At 41.9% G+C, this 22,816-nt stretch overlaps 6 protein-coding genes across 6 annotated transcripts in view; 2 read left to right on the top strand and 4 right to left on the bottom strand.

Annotated features, from left to right (window-relative positions):
• Positions 1-265: 265 nt before the first annotated feature.
• On the top strand, positions 266-2,855 carry PCYB_142620 (hypothetical protein; the record flags this gene model as incomplete). Its single annotated transcript, XM_004224733.1, has 1 exon — positions 266-2,855. A coding segment is annotated over one exon (2,589 nt), but the record flags the coding sequence as incomplete, so codon positions are not given.
• Positions 2,856-4,211: 1,356 nt separating this feature from the next.
• On the top strand, positions 4,212-6,291 carry PCYB_142610 (Sec20-like protein; the record flags this gene model as incomplete). Its single annotated transcript, XM_004224732.1, has 6 exons — positions 4,212-4,373; positions 4,785-4,930; positions 5,366-5,532; positions 5,686-5,740; positions 5,906-6,011; positions 6,136-6,291. The coding sequence occupies 6 exons, from the start codon at positions 4,212-4,214 to the stop codon at positions 6,289-6,291; spliced, it is 792 nt and encodes a 263-aa protein (XP_004224780.1).
• A 319-nt stretch (positions 6,292-6,610) lies between these two features.
• PCYB_142600 (hypothetical protein) lies at positions 6,611-8,873 on the bottom strand (the record flags this gene model as incomplete). Its single annotated transcript, XM_004224731.1, has 3 exons — positions 6,611-7,739; positions 7,911-8,503; positions 8,703-8,873. The coding sequence occupies 3 exons, from the start codon at positions 8,871-8,873 to the stop codon at positions 6,611-6,613; spliced, it is 1,893 nt and encodes a 630-aa protein (XP_004224779.1).
• A 1,479-nt stretch (positions 8,874-10,352) lies between these two features.
• Positions 10,353-13,625, bottom strand: PCYB_142590 (cholinephosphate cytidylyltransferase; the record flags this gene model as incomplete). The annotated part of the gene is made up of 5 exons (XM_004224730.1): positions 13,590-13,625; positions 13,185-13,257; positions 12,578-12,933; positions 12,166-12,410; positions 10,353-12,135 (listed from the first exon to the last, which is right to left on the bottom strand). The coding sequence occupies exons 4-5, from the start codon at positions 12,408-12,410 to the stop codon at positions 10,353-10,355; spliced, it is 2,028 nt and encodes a 675-aa protein (XP_004224778.1). The 5' UTR covers positions 12,578-12,933; positions 13,185-13,257; positions 13,590-13,625.
• A 3,267-nt stretch (positions 13,626-16,892) lies between these two features.
• Positions 16,893-19,414, bottom strand: PCYB_142580 (formin-binding protein; the record flags this gene model as incomplete). Its single annotated transcript, XM_004224729.1, has 1 exon — positions 16,893-19,414. A coding segment is annotated over one exon (2,520 nt), but the record flags the coding sequence as incomplete, so codon positions are not given.
• Positions 19,415-22,229: 2,815 nt separating this feature from the next.
• PCYB_142570 (hypothetical protein) overlaps positions 22,230-22,816 on the bottom strand; it is a gene marked incomplete at its 3' end in the record, with an annotated part of 2,001 nt that continues 1,414 nt past the window's right edge. Inside the window, exons 5-6 of the mRNA XM_004224728.1 lie at positions 22,548-22,682; positions 22,230-22,355 (exon numbers count right to left, since the gene is read on the bottom strand). Of these exons, the coding sequence (XP_004224776.1) occupies positions 22,230-22,355; positions 22,548-22,682 (261 nt within the window). The remainder of the gene's footprint in view (positions 22,356-22,547; positions 22,683-22,816) is intronic.

The following is a 22,816-nucleotide window of genomic DNA, read 5'->3' as shown; positions in this document are numbered from 1 at the left end:
ATTGAGTACCCCTCGAAGTGTGCACCAATTTCTCCCCAATCAGCAGCCATGACGAAGGGAACGCCGGGGAACCAACAAATAAAAAACGCTAAGAACAAGGCCATCCTGCTGAACAAGAAGCTGCTGATTGTTAAGTCAAATGAAGACATCAAAAAGTTAATCAAGAAGGAGAATCCGACGGAGGAAGAAGTGAACGAATTGAAAGCAGCACTGGAAAGTAGTGAACAAAAAACGGAAAAAAAAAAAAAAAAATTGTAATTCCAAGATTTAAAATATGCGAAGATGATGAAACGTATACGAGTAAATTAAAAATATTTGAGAAACCCGCACATTACATCAGGTATGAACTTTACAGAGATCAAGTGACAGGAATTAAGTTAACAGACGGATCGATTATCCATTACGATTTGTTAAAAGAAGATGAATTATTTCTCCAAAGTCTTAACTCGTCCATAAATGTCCAATTAAGTGATGACGATTTCTGTAAGCTAATTGATAAATTTGAAAAGCTAACAGGGTACTCAGAAAATAAAGAAGAAATAAATTTAAAGGATGCAATAAAAGCTGCAGCTGATTTGAAAATAAATCTCAAAAGTAATGTTGTAAAGGATATTCATACGTACTGGAAAAGTAAAAGAAAAAAATTGGGAAGACCACTGCTTCGGATGTTTTGGAATAGCTCCCAAAATATTTTGCCACATTATTCTGTGTTTAGATCAAGAGTGAAAGAAAAAATGACACTGAGGAAACACAAGAAGAAGAACAGTGAAATTATTTTGAAGATGCAGGAACTTATAGAAGATTTTAGACGATTGGATCGAATATTACGCAAAATGAAGCAAAGGGATGAGAAGAAATTACTCCTACTACAATTAAACTCCATCCTTTTTGATCAGAGAAAAAACGAAATTAAGGACAAAACGTATGTCTGCCCTATGTGGAATTACTTTAAAGATTACAAAATGGAGAAGATATACAAAAAGTTCAAGAAGGACAAATATTACAAGAGCTTGTACAGCGGCGCGAACGCGGGCAGCCACCATCGGGGGAGCAGTCATCATGAGAGAGCTCACCATGAGAGGGCATATCATGAGAGGGCTCAGCATGAAGGCAGCCATCATGAGAGAGGCTACCATGAGAGCGGTTATTATGGAAGCGGCCACCACGGGAGCGGTTATCATGAGAGCGGTCATCACGCGAAGAGTCATCACTCGCACCACTCACACCACGCACATCACTCTCACCACGCACATCACTCTCACCACGCACATCACTCACACCACTCACACCACTCGCACCACTCACACCACCCGCACAACCGATCCTGCGCTCAAATCCACAACGACTCCATCGTTAGCAGAAAAATCAACAAAAGAGCAAAGAGCCAAGGACTATGCGAGCAAATGAACGTGATCAAAATAAATCGAAATGAGTACAAAAATGTGGTCCTGATTAAGAGGCGAGGGAGAAGCAATAGAATATGGGTCGACCGAAAGTTTTTAAACGAAATGAATAACGATGATATAAATTGCTGCGACCTATCGTATACCTTTAATGACTTCGTGGAGGCTTCTCTAAATTTAAAAAAAAATTATGAGGAGGATTTGTGCAACTATATCACTGGAAAGCAGAAACATATTCCCATCAAGTTGGGCATCAAAAGTGGTGACATTAAAAATTTGGACTCCAACTTTTTTAGCAATCAGAGAAATGGGGAGCAGCAGCCAGGGGATGACGCCGGGGGTGCAGCGGAGATGGATACCCCAGGGATTGCCACCGGAGGGATTGCCACGGCAGGGATTTCCACCGCTGGGATTCCCACCGCAGGGATTCCCACCGCAGGGATTGCCACCACAGACATTGCCACCGCAGGGATTCCCACCGCAGACATTGCCACTGCGATAGGCACGTCTGCATTGGGCGAGGGAGACGACGGAGGCATCCTCTTCGAGAAGTACGAAGAAATGAAAAGGGAAAAAAAAAAGAGGAAAAGAAAAAAAGAGTCCAAAAATGTCGCGCCGAGTATATCGTACGACCCGATCAATGCTTTTTCTTCCCAACCAATGGAAGAAGAGTTAGCCGCATCGCAAAGATATGCAAACGGTACCACTGGAATATCTGTGGAAGGAGGTAATAACTATCTTGATTACCCCTCAAACTATAACAACCAAAAGGAAGATCGAAGATTTCTTAATTTCATGTACAACAAAGGAGACGCAGAATTAGTAGGGAGTAGCTCCCTGTGGGGAAAGTACAACACAAATACGAATGGAGCATCGAATGGGAAAACAAAACCCCATGATGATGAATCACCTTACGCACTCATGAATCTTTCAAACGATAAGGTGGAGAGTGCACTGCATGAATCGAGACTTATAAGCAATGTAGATCCCAACAGTAAAAATGAAAGTACCAATTCGGTTCACAGCAATGAGCAAGCAAGTTACAACAAAGCGCTCTTTCAATTTGACGATTTGGTTAACCCACAGCTTAATAGGGATAACTATATTTTTTGTTTGAGCAAATATGCATGTGCACAGAAACGTATTTTATTTTACCTTGAAAATATGCTTAATTTTGATAACTATAATTTTAAGAGCAAGAAAAGGGAAGCCAGCACAACTGTGGCTCAGGGCGCGCCCAGCTCTGCACCACCGGTGGAACTTCCCCAGGAGGGGGAGAACATGGACAAGGCGCAAGAGGTGCAAAACGCTCCAGAAGCAAGAGAAGCGCGAGAAGCGCGAGAAGCGCGAGAGGGAGTCGACTTGGTGGAGCCGAGTGATAAGCCAGAAGAGGGGGTCCACACCGGCGTGCCTGACCCAGCTGACGTACTGCACATCGACACGCAGAACTAGTAGTGTCAGTTTTTGCATGCGCCAGTGGGGGACGAGCTCGTTTTTGTGTGTGAGGGGATGGTACGTACCCACGGGGGCTTGCCTGACCCATGTGAAAAGAACCAACGCGCAGGAGGTTTCCGAGTGAAAAATTTGCATAGCAGCCAGTGAAGCCTTCCCCCTCTCCCCCACTGTAAAATGACCCCCGTGTTATTTGCCACGTGTGCGTTATTCCCTGTTCTTCTGTAACCGTTTTTTTTTCCTCTTTTTTTTTTCCTCCTTTTTTTTTTCCTCTTTTTTTCCTTCTTTTTTTTTTGGTGTCTTCTTGGGGAGAAGGCCATTACATATGACGCTTTATCTGCACATCGATTTGAACCCCCCTCTCAATTTTAAGATTGACCATGGGTATATATCAGAGTGGCTAGAAAAAAAAGAGTTGATGCCCCATAAAGGGGCACCCGCGCCATGTGCGACCGTGCGGGTGGTACCTTATCGAGCCATCACCAGTAGGATTGCTACTACCTGAGGTGTGGCACCTCTCAAAGAGCAAACGTTTTGCATTTCCCCCCATCGTTTTTGTAACCCCCCTTTTACTGAACTCATTTTAACTTACCCGAAATTTTTTTTAACTGATGAACGTGAATTGTTGAGTAGGCCAATTCGTTGTGTATACGTTAGGGCAGACCTGTTTTGAAGTGGTCAAGCCGCAGTGCTCCCCAAGATGAACACGCCCGGAAGTGTAATGGAGCTGTTTGTATTTTTTTTTTTCGATAGGAGTAAACTACCTTTTTCAATCGCGCTCAACGGTAAAAAGCTTTTTTTACATTTGGAGTTGCACTAAAAAAGGGGGTGCATCTCATCCCTGCTGAACGCCGCTTCCCTGCTGAACACCGCTTCCCTGCGAACAAAATTAGTTGCGCCAAAAGAACAATGCAAATGGCCGCGATAAAAAGAGGCAAGTTCCCATAGTGCGTCTGCAAACCGTTTCAACCCATTTGTTCCCCACACGACACATAAAAATAACAGCGTTCAAACTCTAATCGCTTTTTGAAGTGATCACACTGAATTGCATAACTGTATGAATTCACAAATGAGCGCATGCGCCTTATGGGCATGCGGCCAAGAACCAGCCGAACGTTCGTAATTGGTACCATATACGCAGCAAAATGGGGAAAGGTAAATTTTGCTGCTGGGCAAAGCTGCATACGAAGTAGTACTTGTCATAGCAGGGGTAGTACTGGTCATAGCGCGGGTAGTACTGATCATAGCAGGGGTAGTACTGGTCATAGCGCGGGTAGTACTTCCCTGCGCTGTCCCCACCTTTCGCCCCTTTTTTAGTATTCCTTTCCCATTGTATTCCTTTACGAGTAAAAAAAAATGAAGAAAGCTTTTTTACCAAACTTGGGGAAAAAAAACGAAAATGTAGAAACCTTGAGCAAAATCAGCTCCATGATAAACCACATGAAATTGATTGACGACAGTCTGAAGAATTTATTTTTATCGGAGGATGACCTGAATAGCCATGACGCCTTTTTGTTGGTACGTCCTCAGTGCAGGTTACTCTGCGTAGGTTCTGCGCAGCTTTGGCACACGTTTAGCGCAGTCGGTTGTGGGGGGGAAGGGAGCGAATCGGGGAAAGCATTACGCAGTGTTAGCCCATTGGGTGGTAACCTAACCGCCTTTCCGAAGTTCCTCCCCCTTGTATGCAGAAAGGCTCGTCAAACACATAAGCATTAGGGAGGCCCTCCTGTGCACACACGCTCTGATGGGGCCGAAAGGGCGCATTCGTTTGTGCCCGTCCTGAGGTCTTAACCGAATGGGGTAGTGACCAATTTTGGAGCACCCCAACAGCGCAGTGTACTTCACATACGTGCGGACTACCACCGTCTGCGCATCCCCTGCGTGCATTTCCACCTCGCTACACGCATGCTTCCCCAACACTGCTCGCAGTTTCGAGGAAAAGTCGCAAAGAGGATTGTCCACTACTCCAACCTAGCTGCGGAATGCAAAGACAAGATCCTTTGCGCCGAGGTGTCCGATGAGGACGCGGAGGACATCAAGCAGCAGTTCGAGTACCACCAAGGGAATGTGGAAAGGTAAGGCTAGGCGAATCGAAACAGGAAGCGAAACAGGACGCGACACTGGGAGCGAAACCAGAAGCGAAGCGATTATTTCTTTTATTTTATGGAAGGGCCGAACATATCGGTCAACTCCTTTTCCGCGCTCACCCCATTTGTGTATCATGCTCACCCCTTTCCCCCAAGGTATAAGAATAAGCTGAGCATCTGGTGGAACAAAAAGGGGAAGGACTACCACCGCCTATGCATGAATGAATTTCTGACCAAGCGTAAAAGGTACAGGGCACGTCCCTTCGTAGGGATGAATCACCTCCCACTCCACTTATCCCATGAGCGTATGCACGTAGAGAGGCGGCACCTACGCTTGTGTGTCCCATATGGTTCTTGTTCAACTGTACTTAACTGCAAAAGGAGTTTTTTGGACGCATTTATCCCCTACCCCCTCCCTTGTAGTGACGACCATGGGACATTCTCAGAGTCAGAAGAGAAAAAACAAACGGATGCAAATTTAAAAGACACGAAGCAAATGATGATTGACGAAATTAACAGAATGAAGAGTGTCAGATCGGAGTTACTCGAATCGTCCCACAAATTGAGGAAGCAGGATCAAATATTTAACAGTAATCATAAAAAAGGGGGAAAAAAAAAAAAATTGCATACAAAGATTCCCATTTGTGATAAAGCTGCGAAGGGGTGTTACACATATGCACGTGGTGTTCAAACAACGTTACACATGTGGCCGCTTCTTTTTTTTTTCCTATCTCCCCTGGCAGTGTTCGAGTCGAAAATAAAATCCAGCACGCAGCTGTTATTTTCTTTAAAAAAAAAGTAACAACTTTTTTTTTTTTAATGCCAAATGGATAAATTCCATGTTGGGAAAATATACCAGCACATATCAATTTGTTTCTCGTGTGTGCACCTTTTTTTTTTTTTTCCTGTCCAGTAGACTCATTTTTCACGTTGTCTTTGCATCCCACCTACCCCCTTTGTTAGGGCCCAAAATGACACACGATATGTGTGGTATTCTTTTTTCTTCTTTCTGAGTGTGTGCTCCTATATTATCATGCGCAGGCTGGGCGTGATCTGGGCCCTCATAACAGTAATAAGAGTGACACCCTCTCAGGGACGGCAGTCGTCCAAGCGTTTACCTCGAGTGACATGACGTAATCACGCCTAACGCAGAGATACAAAACGGTGAATGATGACCCTTCCCTTCTTTACAGGTCATCAAATTGCTGCTTTCACTGATGCTCTACTTGGTAAAACTCGCGTTAGGTATGTTTCATTTTGTTAAGAAGGGTAATGAGGAAAAGGGAGCAAATGGGGGAGACGATTTGGGGAAAACCTTTGTTCCCATTCCAGTTACGACAGAGTTGTGAAATAATATGAGGGGTGTGCATGGAGAGGAAGATCCCAAAGGGAGATCTAAACCAAAATGGAGCTGTCAGTGAAGGTGCAAAGTGGAGAGAGTTACTCTCAACAAATGGTAAACTGAATGGATGAAGTCCCCTCCAATTGGGAACAAAACAAGCACCTCACACTATGCGTCCGTGTAATATACATGTTCATCACAGAATTGGGAGCGGCACGTCCGTGTCTGCTCGCGGGAGGAATGAAGGGTAAGTAGTATCTACCCAAATGTTGGGAGTCCCTCCCCCCCGTTTTTTTTTTTTTCTATGTGCTTATTCAAAAGTGGAGTCATTTTTCTCCGTGTCCTTCTGTGAGCTGCTCAACTATGAACGTGTCGAACGCAGCATGGCCGTGCTCAACAAAAAAGCCAACTCTTCCTGAGTTGAAATAATTCTCTCCGTGCAGAGAAAACAATTTGACACCATCGAGGGATACGCTGAGGTTGCCCTGTTCTCCCGTGTCCCGGACCAGCAAATGATGCCTTTGAAACGAATTGATGCTTTTTACGTAAGCACTTTTTATGACCGATTCGATATTATTTTTTTTTCTCTTCAAAATGACTTCCCTGTTCGTGCTTGAAATTGTCAATGTGTACATGTTATCCCTGTTGTCATGTCTGAACAGAAGTCCCGCTTCTGAGTCATTCTCGATTTTAATGTATGAAGATATTCTGATCGAGTTGCATACGTTTTTTTTATAAATCAATGTCGAGTTGACCACTGCATATTTGTAGTTGTTGCGAAATATTATTCTTTTAATTCCAAACTGGGATATCACTTTCCAGCTGTTTGAGGCCTCTCCTGTACTATCATCACTTATCCATTCGGTTAGGTTAAATTTTTTGCTTCTGTACTCTTCACAGGTGTTCAGCGTCAGTTCGTTGGAGGAACCAGCAGGGCTGATAATTCCTTTGGTATGTCCCGTTATGTTCACACCATCATAATACGAATTCGATTCAGGGGTAGGATAAACATCCTCGGTTAGTTCTTCCTCCTTATAGTCATCGTAATCTTTGCTGGTATAAGGTATGGTGTAAACGCTAAGGTCATCTTTACTCTCCCTATTGGAGAAACGATAAGAATTTGTCACAGATCCTGTGGAGATATCTTTCTTGTCTGGAATTATCAGGGCATGATTTAGGAGATGTTCAAACTGGAGAGTTCCCGTGAGGAAATTCCTAAATTCTGAAGTCCCGCTTTTGGTGAAGAGGCCCACCAATCGGTTCGCACCATTTCCAGAGTGTCGATTATCATGTATGGTAGTGTTTCCTCCACTCATACCGCTTATCCCTCTATCGGCGAAATCCACCTCGATTACCTTTTTGTAATTTAAGAAGACGTTCATTTTTCTAGACACAAATTCGCATGTCAGGGTGTTGAAGTCTTTGCTGTGTGCCTCGACTCCCTTAGAAAGTATTCTTCAAAGATGCCGCAATGCAGAAAAAAAAAAAAAATTACCAAATGGTTTATATGAATGCGTGCAGGGGTGAGTGGGCTTCTTACAAAAAGGGGCAAACTACAATAAAAAGATCAAAATGGGAATCGGTTCCATGACTTATATACAATTTCTACCCGTGAGTGACACTTACTTGTTGTGCAGGGAACTGTTCACTTCTTCCACGGAGAGAACAGCCTGGTCATTCAAAAAGGATAACTGAACGAACCTAAAATTGTGAGCATCTACAAAATCGAAAACGATACCAGAAGCTGACTGATTTATTTTGGGTTCTAGAGAAGAAGAAGGAGCCTTTTGGAGCATCTCGACATTAATGAACCCCTCAGCAATTATGTGATGTCTTAGCAGCAGAATTGATGATGGGTACCTAACACTTGTCATTTCAATGGGCTGAACGATTGACGTGAAGTGCTTCCTTTTCTGATATTTCCACAATGATTTAAAGTTAAGCAAGTCTATTTGGAGCCAGTACTTCGATATAGGATAATTAAACCTTTCCATGTATGGGTCATATTTTTTTGTATCCATAATGATGTACTCTAACTGGTCGATTCTATTTTCGTATTCACTTAGCATTTTTAAGAGTGCATCTTTCGTTACTTCCAATGAGGTGAACAAATTATACAGTTCCCGTTTTTGCTGTTCTTGTGTTTCTCCCACGAGACGCATCACGTCAATCAGTTCGTTCAGCTGATAATCTACTTCATTCGTGAGATTGTCATTTTGCTTCAAATGTAGGACCTATTTGGAGGGGGCCACGCGTTTTTTTTCCTTTTTTGAGGTAGTTTTTATCAATGGAGAGGAATGCCTATACAAGCATACACTGATGATAGGGGCACACTTGGGGGATAGAACAAAAACTTGTTTAAGTGAACCTCAATGGGATGTACCTCGGGGGAGAGACTCACTGCGTTTTTTTTCCTACCTGGGCCTCCACCTCGTTCTTGTAATTTTCTATCCTGTTTGTTAGGATTCTTTTTTCATCGGGGTTCCTGGTTAACCAAGATAATCCCCCCTTTACAATTCTCAAGGCGGATACTTTAGCGCTCTGTCTGAACAGCAAAGCGATGACAGTGACCACCGCTACGGCTTTCATTTTGCTCGGGCAAGGTACAGGACACTGGGGAGGGAGAATGACAACGGAGTAAACAATCGATGGTGTTGAGGAGCAAATCGCCAAGTTGCTGAAGAAGCGAACTCTCAAATTTTTGACGAAACAAAATTGATAAATGGGTCAAAAGGGCCCCGCGCTGTTATGCCCACTCCAACAGGGGGGAGGGGGGTCATTTTTTCATGTGTATAAACAGCATGCGGTGGATGTGATTTTTTTTTTTGCAACACGCGTGAGGTGGATGAAATGTGTATCTGTGCAAAGTGGAAAAGAACAACACCTGAGTTTATGTCACCCGTTCGAAAATTATCTAAGCGTCTGTACGAATTGCTATACAACTCAGCATGAGCACAGAGAGGGAGAAGTAGACAAGCGCTTTCGAATGTATATACACTCCCCGTGAATTTCCCAAATGGAAGTGAAAAAAAAAAAAAAATTTGCATTCGCGGAGGAGGCAAAGTTAAAGGGCGGTGTAGAAAGGTTTAGGCGGAGCCCCCGCGGGCTGTGCGCATGTTTGATAGGTAACATACTCCGCCAACGTGGGGCTTCCCCTATTTCTACACCGCCCTTCTGTTCACTAAAATGGAAAAGCAGAGGATAGCACTCCACTCCTTTCTCCATTCTCCATTCTGCTTTCTCTGCATCTCTACATCTCTGCATCTCTGCATCTCTACATCTCTACATCTCCGATTGTGTCCCACAAGTTGACGAAACTTCTCCCCTGTTTGTCATTTTGGGGGGCACATTTAAAAGATTTAAATACTCTGCAATTTATGTTGCGCGGGTTAAAAAAAAAAAAAAAAAGTGGATATACTTGCACACACGATGTGGATGCACATATCACATGGTTTGTCATTTTAACGATTTTTTTGGAAGGGAGTCAAATGATATGTAAACACAACTATGTTTTATGGAATTGATTAATTTTGCTTTCTTTATAAGGGATTTAAAAAAAAAGGCACAAAAATGGGCATACATGATGGGATGGAATAGTGATAAGCTGGATGGTGTAGTGTGACACTGGTTGGTGTAGCGAAACACTGGGAGGCATAAAGTAGCGTTGCATGGAACAACAGCGCATAGCTAGCAGCTCGAATGGCGCAAACATGGTCACTGCTATGCACACAAAGGGGGCACACACACACACATATATACATACATACATACACAATGCTGATTTGTATTATTTGCTTGAAAAGGGGGAGGAGAAAGAGGGGGGGTTCTAATTATACACATAAAAATACGAGGCAAACATCAAAGTGGAAGTGTGTTGGCGCGGCGGCGGGTGATCCAGGAGGACTCGATGTGAACGAAAATAAACGCGCCGTTAAAAAAAAAAAATTGAAAGCCGCTCAAACGATTATACATAAAGGGATAGCATACGCGGAAAGGTGGGAACATCCAAACGTGTTATCGAACGGGTCGATTTTGCAAACGAGTTGCCTCTCTCCCCCCTTCTTCCCCTCAACTGTTGGTTTCTTCGTCACAGGCACTGCTAGCAGAGTCGTACAACTCGTACTCATTGTCGACGAAGTTTTGGAGGGAAGACAAATACGATGTTGTGTCAAGTTTGCTTGTAAAATCATTGATTAATTTGTTAGATGCATTTTTCCATATTTTAAATAATTCTTTAAATTTTATTTGGAGATTTTCTATCCCTTGGTCAAAGTCGGTGCCGAGGGGTTTATCGGTCAGTGTGACTTTGGTTAACTCGTCTGTTACTTTTTCTCCCCATCTGATTAGGTTCTTTTTCATCTTAATTGACTGTGCCTTTGTGACGCCGATGTTGAGTTCGTTCGGGTGGATACCCCTCTGTAACGACCTCTCAATATAGTCCTCATAATTTTTTAAAATTCTCACAATCAAGTCAGTGGTGGATACTCCTGCTGTCCGCTGCGTAGCTCTGAACTTCCCCGCCTTCTTCAACCACGCGTATATATCATCACTAGGCTCTTCAATGCTGTTCGATTTGCTTTTTTTTTTTTTCTTCTTTTGATTATTAGCATAGGGAATATCGTCATGCGCGACAAAGTCAATTTTGTGCTCCTCCATAAACTCGGGAGTTATCACCCAAGGGCAGGGTGAAATTATTTCATCGACCCATCTGACGTGTCTCAACGTTTCTGTTCTTTCTTCCAATGTTTGCACAATCTGTCCTTTGAAAAGCTTCGTCTCATTGTCGCTAGTCACACCTACTATGAGGGTTGTATTTTCGAACATCTTCTTCGCTTGCTCCAGTTGTTTCATGTGCCCCAGGTGCAGCATGTCGTACACACCGTCTGCATAAATTACAATTTTTTTCTTTTCCTTTGGGATACCCTTTCGCACTTGGTCCGCTTGGTCAGTTTCGCCCCTTTTTCCCTGACTCGATTTGTTCACCCCCTGTGTGTCCTCGTCTTGGTGGTTCCCCTCCCCGGTAACATCACTCTGATTATCCTTCCTTTTGGGACACTCGGATGCATCACTGCTTTCTGGCGTGTGACCTGTTCCAGCACTGGCGCTACTATAACTACTGCTGTTACTGTGGCTACTTCCTCCTTCGCTACAGCTAAAATGACTTTCTTCTGCAGAATCTTCCATTTTTTCCACATTTGATAATTTACTCTTACTGGAGTTATTCCTCCTTTTTATTTTCATATGACTATACTTGCTATCTCCATAGTGATGATCTGAGCAGCTGTTATATTCATCCTTATCGTAACTGTTACTTTTATGTTCTCTGCAAGAGCTCATCTCGATGGAATTTTTCTCCACCACACCTTTGTTGGTTATTGCCCCCATGGGAAAATCCCCTTCTTCATCAATTATATCATGGTACGTCATCTTATTATACAAATCGTAATCGCTCTTTCTGTTTACACTGTTTGCGTTTATTGACTTTTCATTTGGGCTTCCATTAGAATGGTTTGACTGAGGGCCATTCTTCGTTTGCGTTTCACCAGAAAGTGATAGCAGTTCGTCTGGGGCTAACTTAACGTTGTCATGAGGAGTGTGTTTACTTCTGGCGGTGCTTCCAATGGGGTCTCCCCACCTACGCCGTTCCTTCAAACAAGCCTCCAACTCAAAACACGTTTCATAATTATCCATGTCGTTGTTATAAGACTCATTAGCAACTCTACTAATAACTCCAAATACGTTGGTTACCCTGCTACTGTCATCATCCTCATCAGCTGAGTAGTAATACTCATCAATATTGTTTATAGTATTACTTAAGCTTTTTCTTTTCTTTAAATCTTCTTTCACAGTCCTCAAAAAAAAATTAGAATCGGATAAGTACATCCCTGATAGGTTATCTTTTTTACTTTTTTTTCGGATAATTATAAACATGGGATCAAATGATTTTGCAAAATCTTTTAGAAGCTTTTTCGAATGCTGTCTCCACAGTTTGAATAATCCATGCACCTTGTCTCTTATTATATCTATTCCTTGGTCAAAGTCGGTCCCGAGTGGTTTATCAGTGAGAGTAACCTTGGTTAACTCGTCTGTTACTTTTTCTCCCCACCTTATTAGATTTTTTTTCATTTTAATTGACTGTGCTTTTGTGACTCCGATGTTGAGTTCGTTCGGGTGGATACCCCTTTGTAACGACCTCTCAATATAGTCTTCATAATTTTTTAAAATTCTCACAATCAAATCTGTGGTGGATACTCCTTCTGTCCTCTGCGTAGCTCTGAACTTCCCTGCATTCTTCAACCACGCGTATATATCATCACTAGGCTCTTCAATACTGTTCGATTTGCTTTTTTTTTTTTTTTCTTCTTTTGATTATTAGCATAGGGAATATCGTCATGAGCGACAAAGTCAATTTTGTGCTCTTCCATAAACTCGGGTGTTATCACCCAAGGGCAAGGAGATACGATTTCATCGACCCACCGAATGTGTTTCAAAGTCTCCGTTCTCTCCTCCAATGTTTGCACAATTTGTCCTTTAAATTTTCTCGTGTCTATATCACTGCAAACCCCTACGATAAGCGTTACTTCCTTTTCCATTTGCTTGGCTTGCTTTAATTGCCGCATGTGGCCTAAGTGCAAGAGGTCGTATATTCCTAAGAAAACAGGAGAAAAAGGGGAGCGGTTAATTTGGTTTCGTGTTTGAATTTATCGTTTAGGATTCAGGTTTAGGGTTCAGGGTTTAGAATTTTGGGATCCCCCTTTCAGGCTTCTCAACTAGGAGTGTGTGGGGGGGACCCACTTCGTTGGCTTTTCACCCTGCCGATATCACCATATCCCGGGTGATGCTATAACGCTATCACTCTGCAAGAATGTGATTCACTTTACTGCTATTTTTTTTTCTAACCGTCGGCGTATATTCTTACACTTTTTTCATCTTTGCACGCATTTCCATTTTGAACCTGCTTGGAATCTTCATTCTGGGGAAGGGCAGGAAGTGAATGTACATTCGTTGGTGCACTCACATGGGTCCTCATGTACGTGCGTATGCATGTAGGCATTTTTCTATAGGTACACTCTTGAGCATGTGGCCATGTGCAGACGTGTCCCTCCCCCCCTAGACAGCTCTCTCTTTCTTTCTCTCCTCTTTCCCGAAAAAGACATCCCATTTAGCGTCGAAGCAAAAACGTTCAATGTGAAGTCACGTGGAAAATAGCCACTTACGCATGCATTTACTTACATACTGGTGTGCAAAAGAAATAGAGAGCGCCCCGGGGGGGATGATCTTCCCTTTTTTCTGTTGCAGTCTTACCTCCAAAGTTTGAGCCGAGTTGACCTTAATTATCATTTTATATTAACTCATGATTTTAAAGTTACGGGTGGGTGAAGCAGACAGTGATATGGAGCGGCTTGTCAGGTCAACGCTAGTGCGGTAGATCGTTACGCTAGCTGCGTCAGTGGGGTGGAAACTCCCTTTATCGTATAGGCGCGCAGAACTGAACGTGCATTCACGCGTACATATTTGCGTGTGCACACGGTAAATCAGCAAGTACGCATACAGTTGTCGTACCCGTTCGCAGTGGCCTTTTACAAAATCATGTATACTCACTGCACATTTTTTCCTCCGTTGTACTTAATAATGCACAATTTTGCGAAATGGCGAGGGAGGAGAAAAAAAAATAAATAAAATAAAATAAAGGTGCGGTCTCCTCTCTTGGTTTTCGCAAGTTAGAAAGTGGGTACATTTGTATCAGTGAGTATATATGCATGTGTACGTGCGGACATACATACCCGTTGGGGCACATTGTGGCATTTTAAATGGCGAAAGTCATCCGATGTTCGCTGTTCGCCGTTCGCCGTTCGCTGTTCGCCGTTCGCTGTTCGCTGTTCGCCGTTCGCTGTTCGCTGTTCGCCGTTCGCTGTTTGCTGTTCACTGTCCGATGTGTGCTCACTGCAGGCGACGCGTACGTGTTCCGCTATCTACAGTGCTACACGTGCTGTTGGGCATATGTCATGAAAAAAAAAAATACTATGAATACATTTTTCGAAAAAATTGCTGCAGTATACGAATGGATGGAAAAATAAAAAAATAATAAAAAATGTGTAAAAATAAAATGCTCGTACTTCCTTTAAAATGTGTGGAATGCATACGCATAAAGGGCAGAAAAATGGCTGCTTGCGTTAATACGTACGAATGAGAGATTCGCATTACGTTTGTACACATCGCGTACATGTGCGCATATTGCAACGCTATGTATGAAAGTGCGCGAGTACATACGAATGTTCGCTGAAGGGAGCGTACACTGCGTTTCCATTCAGAGGGGGCGCCATTAACATGTTTAAAAGGGAAAAGTAAGCGCTCACTTCGAATTTGCGCGTTTTTAAAAAAGGGGAAAAATGTACATATTAGAGCGCGCATACGTATGCATACGTACGCATATGTGCGCATATATATATGTATATATATGTACATGTACGTGACATTCGTGCGCGTGCCGCCAAAGGTATCACATCACGCACGCATACACGTAAACGCTTAGCCAGCTCGTTCGGACAAAGAGTAATCAATTTAACAAAAGGCTAAAAATTGCGTTTAAAAAGCATTTTAAAAATTAGACTAAAAAAAGTGGGAAAGTAAAAAAAAAAAGGAAAGGGGGTCATTCATCGCGGGCATAAACCTATGCATAGGTAATTATTCGCTTATGCAAATGGTTTTATGCGTAATGATGTATTATATGCATAATACATACTTAGGTAGTGTATGCGCACGTAATGTCAATTTTAATTTCCAGAGGGGTAAAAACGCAAAAATGCCATTGTAAGGAAAACTGTTACCCCGCAAAAACTATCCAATACAATCCTTTGCGCCTTTCATTTTTTGTAAATTTTTCCGTACATTTTTTTACCAAGTACAAAAAAAAAAATGCTTGCTAAATGCGTGCATATATTATATATACATATATGTACGTATTTTCACGTATGCAGAGTGTACTACGCGCATGTACGCAACCTTGAGATTTTTGTGCGAGCTTTCCCGTTTATTTACGTACGACCTACGCTGAATCGGCCTTGTGAACGCTGCAAAATTGTAGGCAAAACCACGGCCTACGTCAAGTTAGAAAATTGCCAAAGGGGGATAGTACGCAGTAGGGGCTTATACATGTAAAAAAAAAAAAAAATGTTGCTATTTTCAGCTTTAAAAGTGTAAAATAAAAAAAAAAGTAACAAAATGGAAGCTTTACTTTTGTGTAACATGTTGAACACTTCTTACCATGAGCAGGAATATTTTGACGGACACAGACGTTTCCACCTCCTAAGAGACCATGGCATACCTGCACATGCATGGATGTACAGTGTATCCATTTACGCTCCCATTTGTGTGCCCATTTTGTTCGAAAAAATCCAAATAAAATGGTGAAAGCACTGTTAGAGTAGCAACAACTTGACCATTTATAGAAATTTGTTTTAAAACATTTGATGAACGTTCCAACAAATTGGTGAGTACATTCTACAAAGGAGAAAGGGAACCTAAGGCGCACGCCATCCATATGAACAGACGCACACATATGTAGAGTCTATTGCGTCATTCGTTTAGGCATAAATAGGTGAGCTCACCTGATACACGTTGGGTATCTTTTCCGGTTTGTTGCCCGACGGCGTAATGGATACCACTGCGACGGTAGTACTACCAGACTACGACAGCTGCCGCGGCTAGCACGCGCAATGCATGCACGAAATTAAATTTGAATTATGTTTTAAGTTGAGGGGAGGGAAGGATAACACAAATGTTTATTCAAATACATTAAAAAAAAAAAATAAATAAACACACACATGTGCGCACATGCATGTGTATGCTTAAATGAAAATGCTGGGTGTAGGCTCCATGAGGTATGTACAAAAATATTAGTACATATGCGCGTGTGCACACATATCTATGTATGTCCTTTAAAAAAACAAGAACCAAATTTCAAATTTATTGATATGCAATCAAATTGGGGGTGGGTTATTCGCAGGGCCGTAGGGACTGATTCGTAATACAAATAAAAAAAAAAAAAAGTTTTATTACATTTTTTCACAATTTGCCATTTGAAATGAAAAAAGTAAGATTGCCTACTTATGCATAATGGCATAAATCATGGCCTTGCTAGGGGTGTGTATGCGGGGGAAACGACTGCGCATGAGAATATGTGCGCGCACATACACGCACAAAAGAACATGTACATATGTGTATATGGACATATGTATGTCCCTCAAATTACACTATGGAATGTACACGCTGGGAAGAGTCGATCAATCCCTTTCTCCTTCTTCGTTTCCTACTCACCAACGTTGGTATCTCTCTTGAACGTCCGATCAATCTACAGGGCCAGTGTTGCAATGTTTTTCCTTTGGGGTGTGGGGCTTCCTACCTCGTGTAATTTAACGCTGCGTCGATCTGATTATGTACCGATCCATGCTCGTTTGCATTTTCTAGCCATTTTGTAATTTTTTTTTTTTTTTTCCTTTGCACACAAGGTATGAAAATGTATTACCCGTTCAGGCGGAAACGTCAAAAAATGTATAAAAAGTGTGAAAAAATTGAATGAAATGGCTAAAAAAAAAAATTACAAAATGGCTAGTTGGGCGCATTATGATCAATGGTGCGTAGGGACTCTATTGTTTGGCCACTGGAGTCAGATTCCTCTCTGGAATATTTCCTATACTTGGAGTGAACTTTGCTGTTGTGTTCTTCCTCCGTGTCATCGTCACTAATTTTGAACAATTCCTTGCGTTTTCCATTTTTTCCATTTTTATTAGAATTGGAAGTTGAAGAATCAATGGAGAGGCAATTCTTCGTCGAATTTGCAAAAGATTTCCACGTATTGTACGCAGCCATTTTTTGTTCCTCATTTGGACAGAGCTCACACAATACGGGCCACTTGCTGGAGTTTTTAACAATGCTAATCACTTTACTGAAGGACATGCTGGTTTTAAGTTCTGGGACTTTGGCGAAATATTTGGCAACTTTGTTAATATGTTTAATTTGTTTATTTTTTTTTTCTTTTATTTTTTTTTGCAAAGAGTGGTAAATAAAATTCATATTTGCGTGCGGGATGTTGTACTTATTCTGCACAGTTGCAAAGAGTTGTAAAAATTGATCAAAGGTGGTATTTTCATCTACTGTGCAATCCATTTCTTTGTAAGCACCTTTGAGGTATGATTTATGCCTCAGGTATTGTTCCTGGAGGGAATCAATAAATTCGTCAAATAGCACTTTGGGGGATGACCCTTGATGTCCTAACAAGTCTGTATAACGCTCATCTTTATAAATTTTGGACACAAAAAAGATCCACTGTGTTTTCATATTAAGAACACTTTTTTTATGATATTCGTTGAGTAATTCGATGAAGGCATCTCTTTTTTTTCTCAAAATTCGAAACACCTTTTTTTTTAATTGCATTTTTTCATCATTATGATATTTTTCGTAGAAGCTTTCCCAAGAAGCTAACGCGTCAATTTTGTGCAAAGAATTAAAGTCTGCATCATCTTTGAAGTAGACTTTGACATCATTCCATTTTAATGGATTTTTTTTATCTGCATATTGTTGAAATTTCTCTTTTAAAATTTCGGATGTTTTTTTTCTTTTTTTTCTTCGAGCTTCTTTAAATTTGTGTCGATAATCATCTAAAAAATCTTGAAATATTTCATCCCTTTCATTTTCTGTGATCCAGTCCCACCATTCTTCTTTATAAAATTCGGCCGCAAATTCACGGTAGGACGTTTGTTCATTTAATTTTTTCCAATTGATTAAGGTTTGAAAAATTAATTCCCTCGACTTTTGCCTTTTTCTCCTTTCATTTTCACTAGCCCGTTTGACTGCGTGGCTAATGTACTCGGAAAACATTTGCTTTTTTTCCCCCTTGGTCAGTATAGACAGGCTGAACCAACGGTCATCATTTTCCAGAATTTTTAAAGCATTTTCCCAGGTCAATTTTGGGTTAATATTTTTGTCTTCAAATAATATTTTTAAGTGTTCTTTTGCATCATTTTTATTTTCGAATTTTTTCCACACCATGGTTATTCTGTTATTGATTTTCTCCGGTGCATTTTTCTTCTGATTCGCCTCGTCGACACTGCTGCTGGGCATCATAGCGTTATTTTTTAGCTCAGCTGGCATCCCATTTTGCATATGGAGATAACTATGCAAGGTATGATTATTACTGGACGTGTGTTCCTTGCCCGTGGTACTGTCCGTACTGACGTTGTTCATAGCATCATCGGTGGTTTGATTCGCCGCCTCCTTTGCGAAACCACTCAGAGGGGTATTATTCGCATTTTCTCCCTTATTCACACTTTCATGCGTAGTGCTACTGCTGTTTGGGCATTTGTCTACGCTCTCTTGATTTTCTGCGTCCTCGGCAGCACATTCAAGTTTAATCTTTTTAATGTCCTCGGGTTCATCCCATACGCTAATATTTTTCTCTTCATGGTGCCAGTAGGTTCTCCCATCCCCACAGGAATATTCCTTCCATTTGGTTTGCTGAGAAATTCGTAGCTCCACCTTTGACTTTAGTTCATCTGGCTTCTCCCATTTCGAAGCTTTCGTTATAGAGTTATAGTAATACTTCCTCCCATTCTTTGCCACCATTTCACACCACCCGTGGTTTTCTGCACTATAGCTGTTCATGTAGTTCATGGGCATGTTCACCATACTTCCTCCCATTTGCCCCCCCATCTGCCCTCCCATCATATGATTACCCATCCCTTTCTGAGAATTACTGTTCATAAAATCTTTATTGTACAATTTTATCATATTAGGGTTTCCCATATGCATAGCCGCCATGTCTCCCATAATGTCTACAGCGGCTGGCGGCATGGGGATGTTCATGGTGTTATGTTGTCCATACATTAGCGGATTGTAGTTGTCGTAGGGTCCTACCCCTGGGTTCATGTGCATCATATTTTTTCCATAATAATCTGACGCGTTCATAGGTGGCATTAGTCCCGGGAGAAATGGCATGGGCAATTGGCTCATCGAGTTACTGTTCATGTAGGGTCCACCACTGTTCATGCCTTGGCCGCTCATCGGATGTCCCGACATGTTAGGCATGCCCGGAAGACCTGGCATTCCTGGCAAGCCCGGCATATTTGGTAATCCTGGCATACCGGGGAGGCCCGGAATTCCTGGCAGGCCAGGCAGGCCGGGCATGCTAGGCGTATTCGATTTGTTCTGCATGATTCGCGATTTTGTCACATTGGGGGGCGCAGTGAAAACGCCGGGTGGTTATTCAATCTAGGGGGGGGGGAAGCTTCTCAAACCGCGTCCTTACTTTAACATAATTGTGCGTAACTATGCGGGGGTGGGAGGGCGTATTAACATTATTATGGGTAACTGGGAATTATTTTTTTGGGGGGGGCACTATTTTTTTTTTTTTTTTTTAATTTCTTATTGGATGCTTCTTAAATGGCGAGCTGCATCAATTCACGTGGATATAGGGTTACCTGCTCGAGCATATTTTTCACTCAAGTAAACATGTTTCGATGAAAGCATTTTTTTTTTTTTTGCTCGTTGTTCTGGGCATTACACGGACTGACCGAAGCCCATGCGTACATTGGATTACAATATAAAATTGCCAAGTGTGAGGAGCGGTTTAATATATTACATATGCATTTGCATACAACAAATGTGCGCGGGTGATATCATTTGATGGAAAAAAAAAATACTGGGGTGAACTGCGGAAGGGGGAAACGCCAAGTGAGATCTCCTTTAGCGCGAAAGGATGATTACGAATCTTCAAGTAAAAAATTTCAAAACAGCATCAAGTGTTCCTTATTCGCTATTTTGAATCAGGAAAGTTTTCTATTTTTTTTTTTTTTTTTTTTTTTTTTTCCCTTTTTCTTCTATCCCTTGGCTGGAAAATTACTCATACAGTCATAGTGATGGTGAGCCATTGCTTTATGCAAAACGATTTAAAAATTTTTTGCTGAATTGGTTTTGTGCGCCTTCTTCTTCATGGGGCAAAACGTGCAAGTGGGGGTAAATAAAACGTAGAGGGAATTTTACGAATTGCGCGTTATATACTGGGCATTACGAGCTGCGCATTTATATATATGTACGTGGGGCACGCGATTATTTATTATTCCCACCCCATGGTCCGCATAAAAAAAAAATGCAGCTGCGTCGTGGCACGCTGAGCCTGAATGGTAAAGTTAAAATCGCTTTTCGTTGGAGGAAGCCTCGACGAGTAGGGATAACAATGATTGTGTTTATGCCCACCTATGGTGAAACAAACATGTGTTGAATTAATTTTGAGTTGCTTTTTTTTAGAAAGCAGGTATACATAATACACTTATTGGCCACGTACAGGATAAATACAAATGACGCATTTGCCTCTGCGTTCGTCAAAGGGGAAACTCCCAGTTGGCTATCCTCAAACTGTGACACCTGCAAAAGGAATTAGCTCGCCAAGGGAGGAAGCATTTTTTTTTTTTTTAACAAAAATATGTACATATGTATGAAAGATTACCAACAGTTGGCAATTTTTTGCTTCTGAGAAATATAGGATGATATTTTTTCCGCATTTGATATCTCCCAATGGTCTTTTTTTTTGCCCCAAATTATAATTGTCCATAACAAATCAGATGACAGCTATTCATTAGGCCCTTTTTTTTATGAGAAAAAATTTGCGCCATAACGAGCACTGCAGGTGGTATAAGTGAAATGTATGCAAATGTGTTTACGTTATGTGGCTGCACTTTGTTTTTTTTTTTTTTTTTTTTTTTTGCTAGCATCGCTATTACCACACGTGGCTTCCCATTTTGATAAGCCCAACTGTCTACATATAACTCACCCCAACGCAATCGCGTTGTGCAGGCATATAAAATAATGCCTCCTTTCCCATGGCGCTAACGTATCCGTTGTTGGCATAAAAATTGGCAGACATGGTCCCCTGACCAATCGTGAAGGCGAAAAGTAGAAAGGGAGACATTTCATGCGTGTAGCAAAAGTAAACAAGGCAAACAGTGAAAAAAAAAATAATGACGTATGTGAGGTGGAATGACGGAACGTGGAAAATGCAAACCCCCCCGGCGGGATGAACCACATGGTATGTTCCACAACAGTTGGAAGGAGTTCCCAACTCGACTACTCCACTGGGTATTTTCCTACACGAATGTGTAGTCGCTCCATGGGTCATGGTGCTGTACAAAACAGTGACAACTCTTGTTCCATGATAGTGAGTCTCCTCATTTGACAGATGAGATGACGACTACTTTCGGATGTTTTTTATTCCCCCCCCCCATTGATATTAGCAAGAACTCTTTTTTCTACCACCCAGCATTGTATACCTTAAAAATTAGTTTTATACCTATGGGGCATAGCGCCTTTGTTCGGATGCACATACCCCACCTTGGTTTGCAAAAAGGAGATGGAAGTTCCCATGGGTTTGTGCCCCCCCTTTTTTAACGAGCATCACTTGGTGCCCATTTGAGGCACTGCTTTTTTGCGCACAAAAGAAACACTCACGATGTGTGCGGTGCAGTGGAGTGTACACTAGAAAGGTGGACCCATATCTGTGCACTCATCTGTGTACTCATCGGTGCAGTTATCCATTTTATTTTTTCCGTACAATGTGGAGAGTCATATGCAGGTGGTTCCCCTATTGGGGGGAAGCCACTTTATCGCTCAAACGAGAAACAAAAAAAGCACAAATAAAGGATTACGTGAAAAAGGAAGGGATTAAGATCGTTCCACGTGGAAGTTAATTTAAAGGTGCAATTGGTGGGGGGGCACAAAAAAGGTGGGATAGAGTTCCCCCCCCCAGGGAGCTTCTCTTCTGAGTAGACGCTTTAATTGTTAATAGTCTACTAGCCTGATGAAGCCTTACCGACGCATAATGTAATGTGGGGTGTGCATCCTACTATGCACACGTATTGGTATCTACTCCTCTGCAGAGGGGGAATGCTCCCTTGCTCAACTCGAGTTATATATGCTTCTGGTGCAGTGTCTGTTCTTCCTAAGTTCCATTTGTTTGCTTACCGTTTTTTGGAGTTGCATTAGGAGGGACGGGTTTTTCGACTTGATTAACAGATTTATGTCCTGCACATTTGGGGGGATGCAAATTTGGAGGGATGCACAATTGGCGGAATAGGCGAAGAAGGCGTGAGGAAGGGTCATTAGCGGGAGCGTACAATTCACGTATGAAATGCGGCTGAGAATGTAAATCCCTGTGATATACCCTTATCACCTTTTTGCCCTTTCTTGGGGTCATTTTCCCTCGTATTCACCTACTTGCAACCTTTTGTACATTATGGAATTTTTCGACTTGATGGCATTGTACCTGTAGGAAATGCTCTCCTTTATGGTTTCCTCGGAGGACTGGACAAGCTCGCACACCAGTAGTTCGATGAACTTATATTCGACGTTCTTCAAAAAAAAAAAAAAAAAAAAAAAAAAGAAAAATCAGCCAACTGCACGAAAACACAAATATGCCTTAAAAAGGAAAAGGTGCTACACCGGAGAGAACATTCCGCGTAGAAACCCCATTTAGTCCTTTTCAC

Source organism: Plasmodium cynomolgi, chromosome 14, assembly GCF_000321355.1.
Source record: "Plasmodium cynomolgi strain B DNA, chromosome 14, whole genome shotgun sequence".
Classification (NCBI taxonomy): Eukaryota; Apicomplexa; class Aconoidasida; order Haemosporida; family Plasmodiidae; genus Plasmodium; species Plasmodium cynomolgi.
This window is presented reverse-complemented; position numbering and strand designations above follow the sequence as displayed.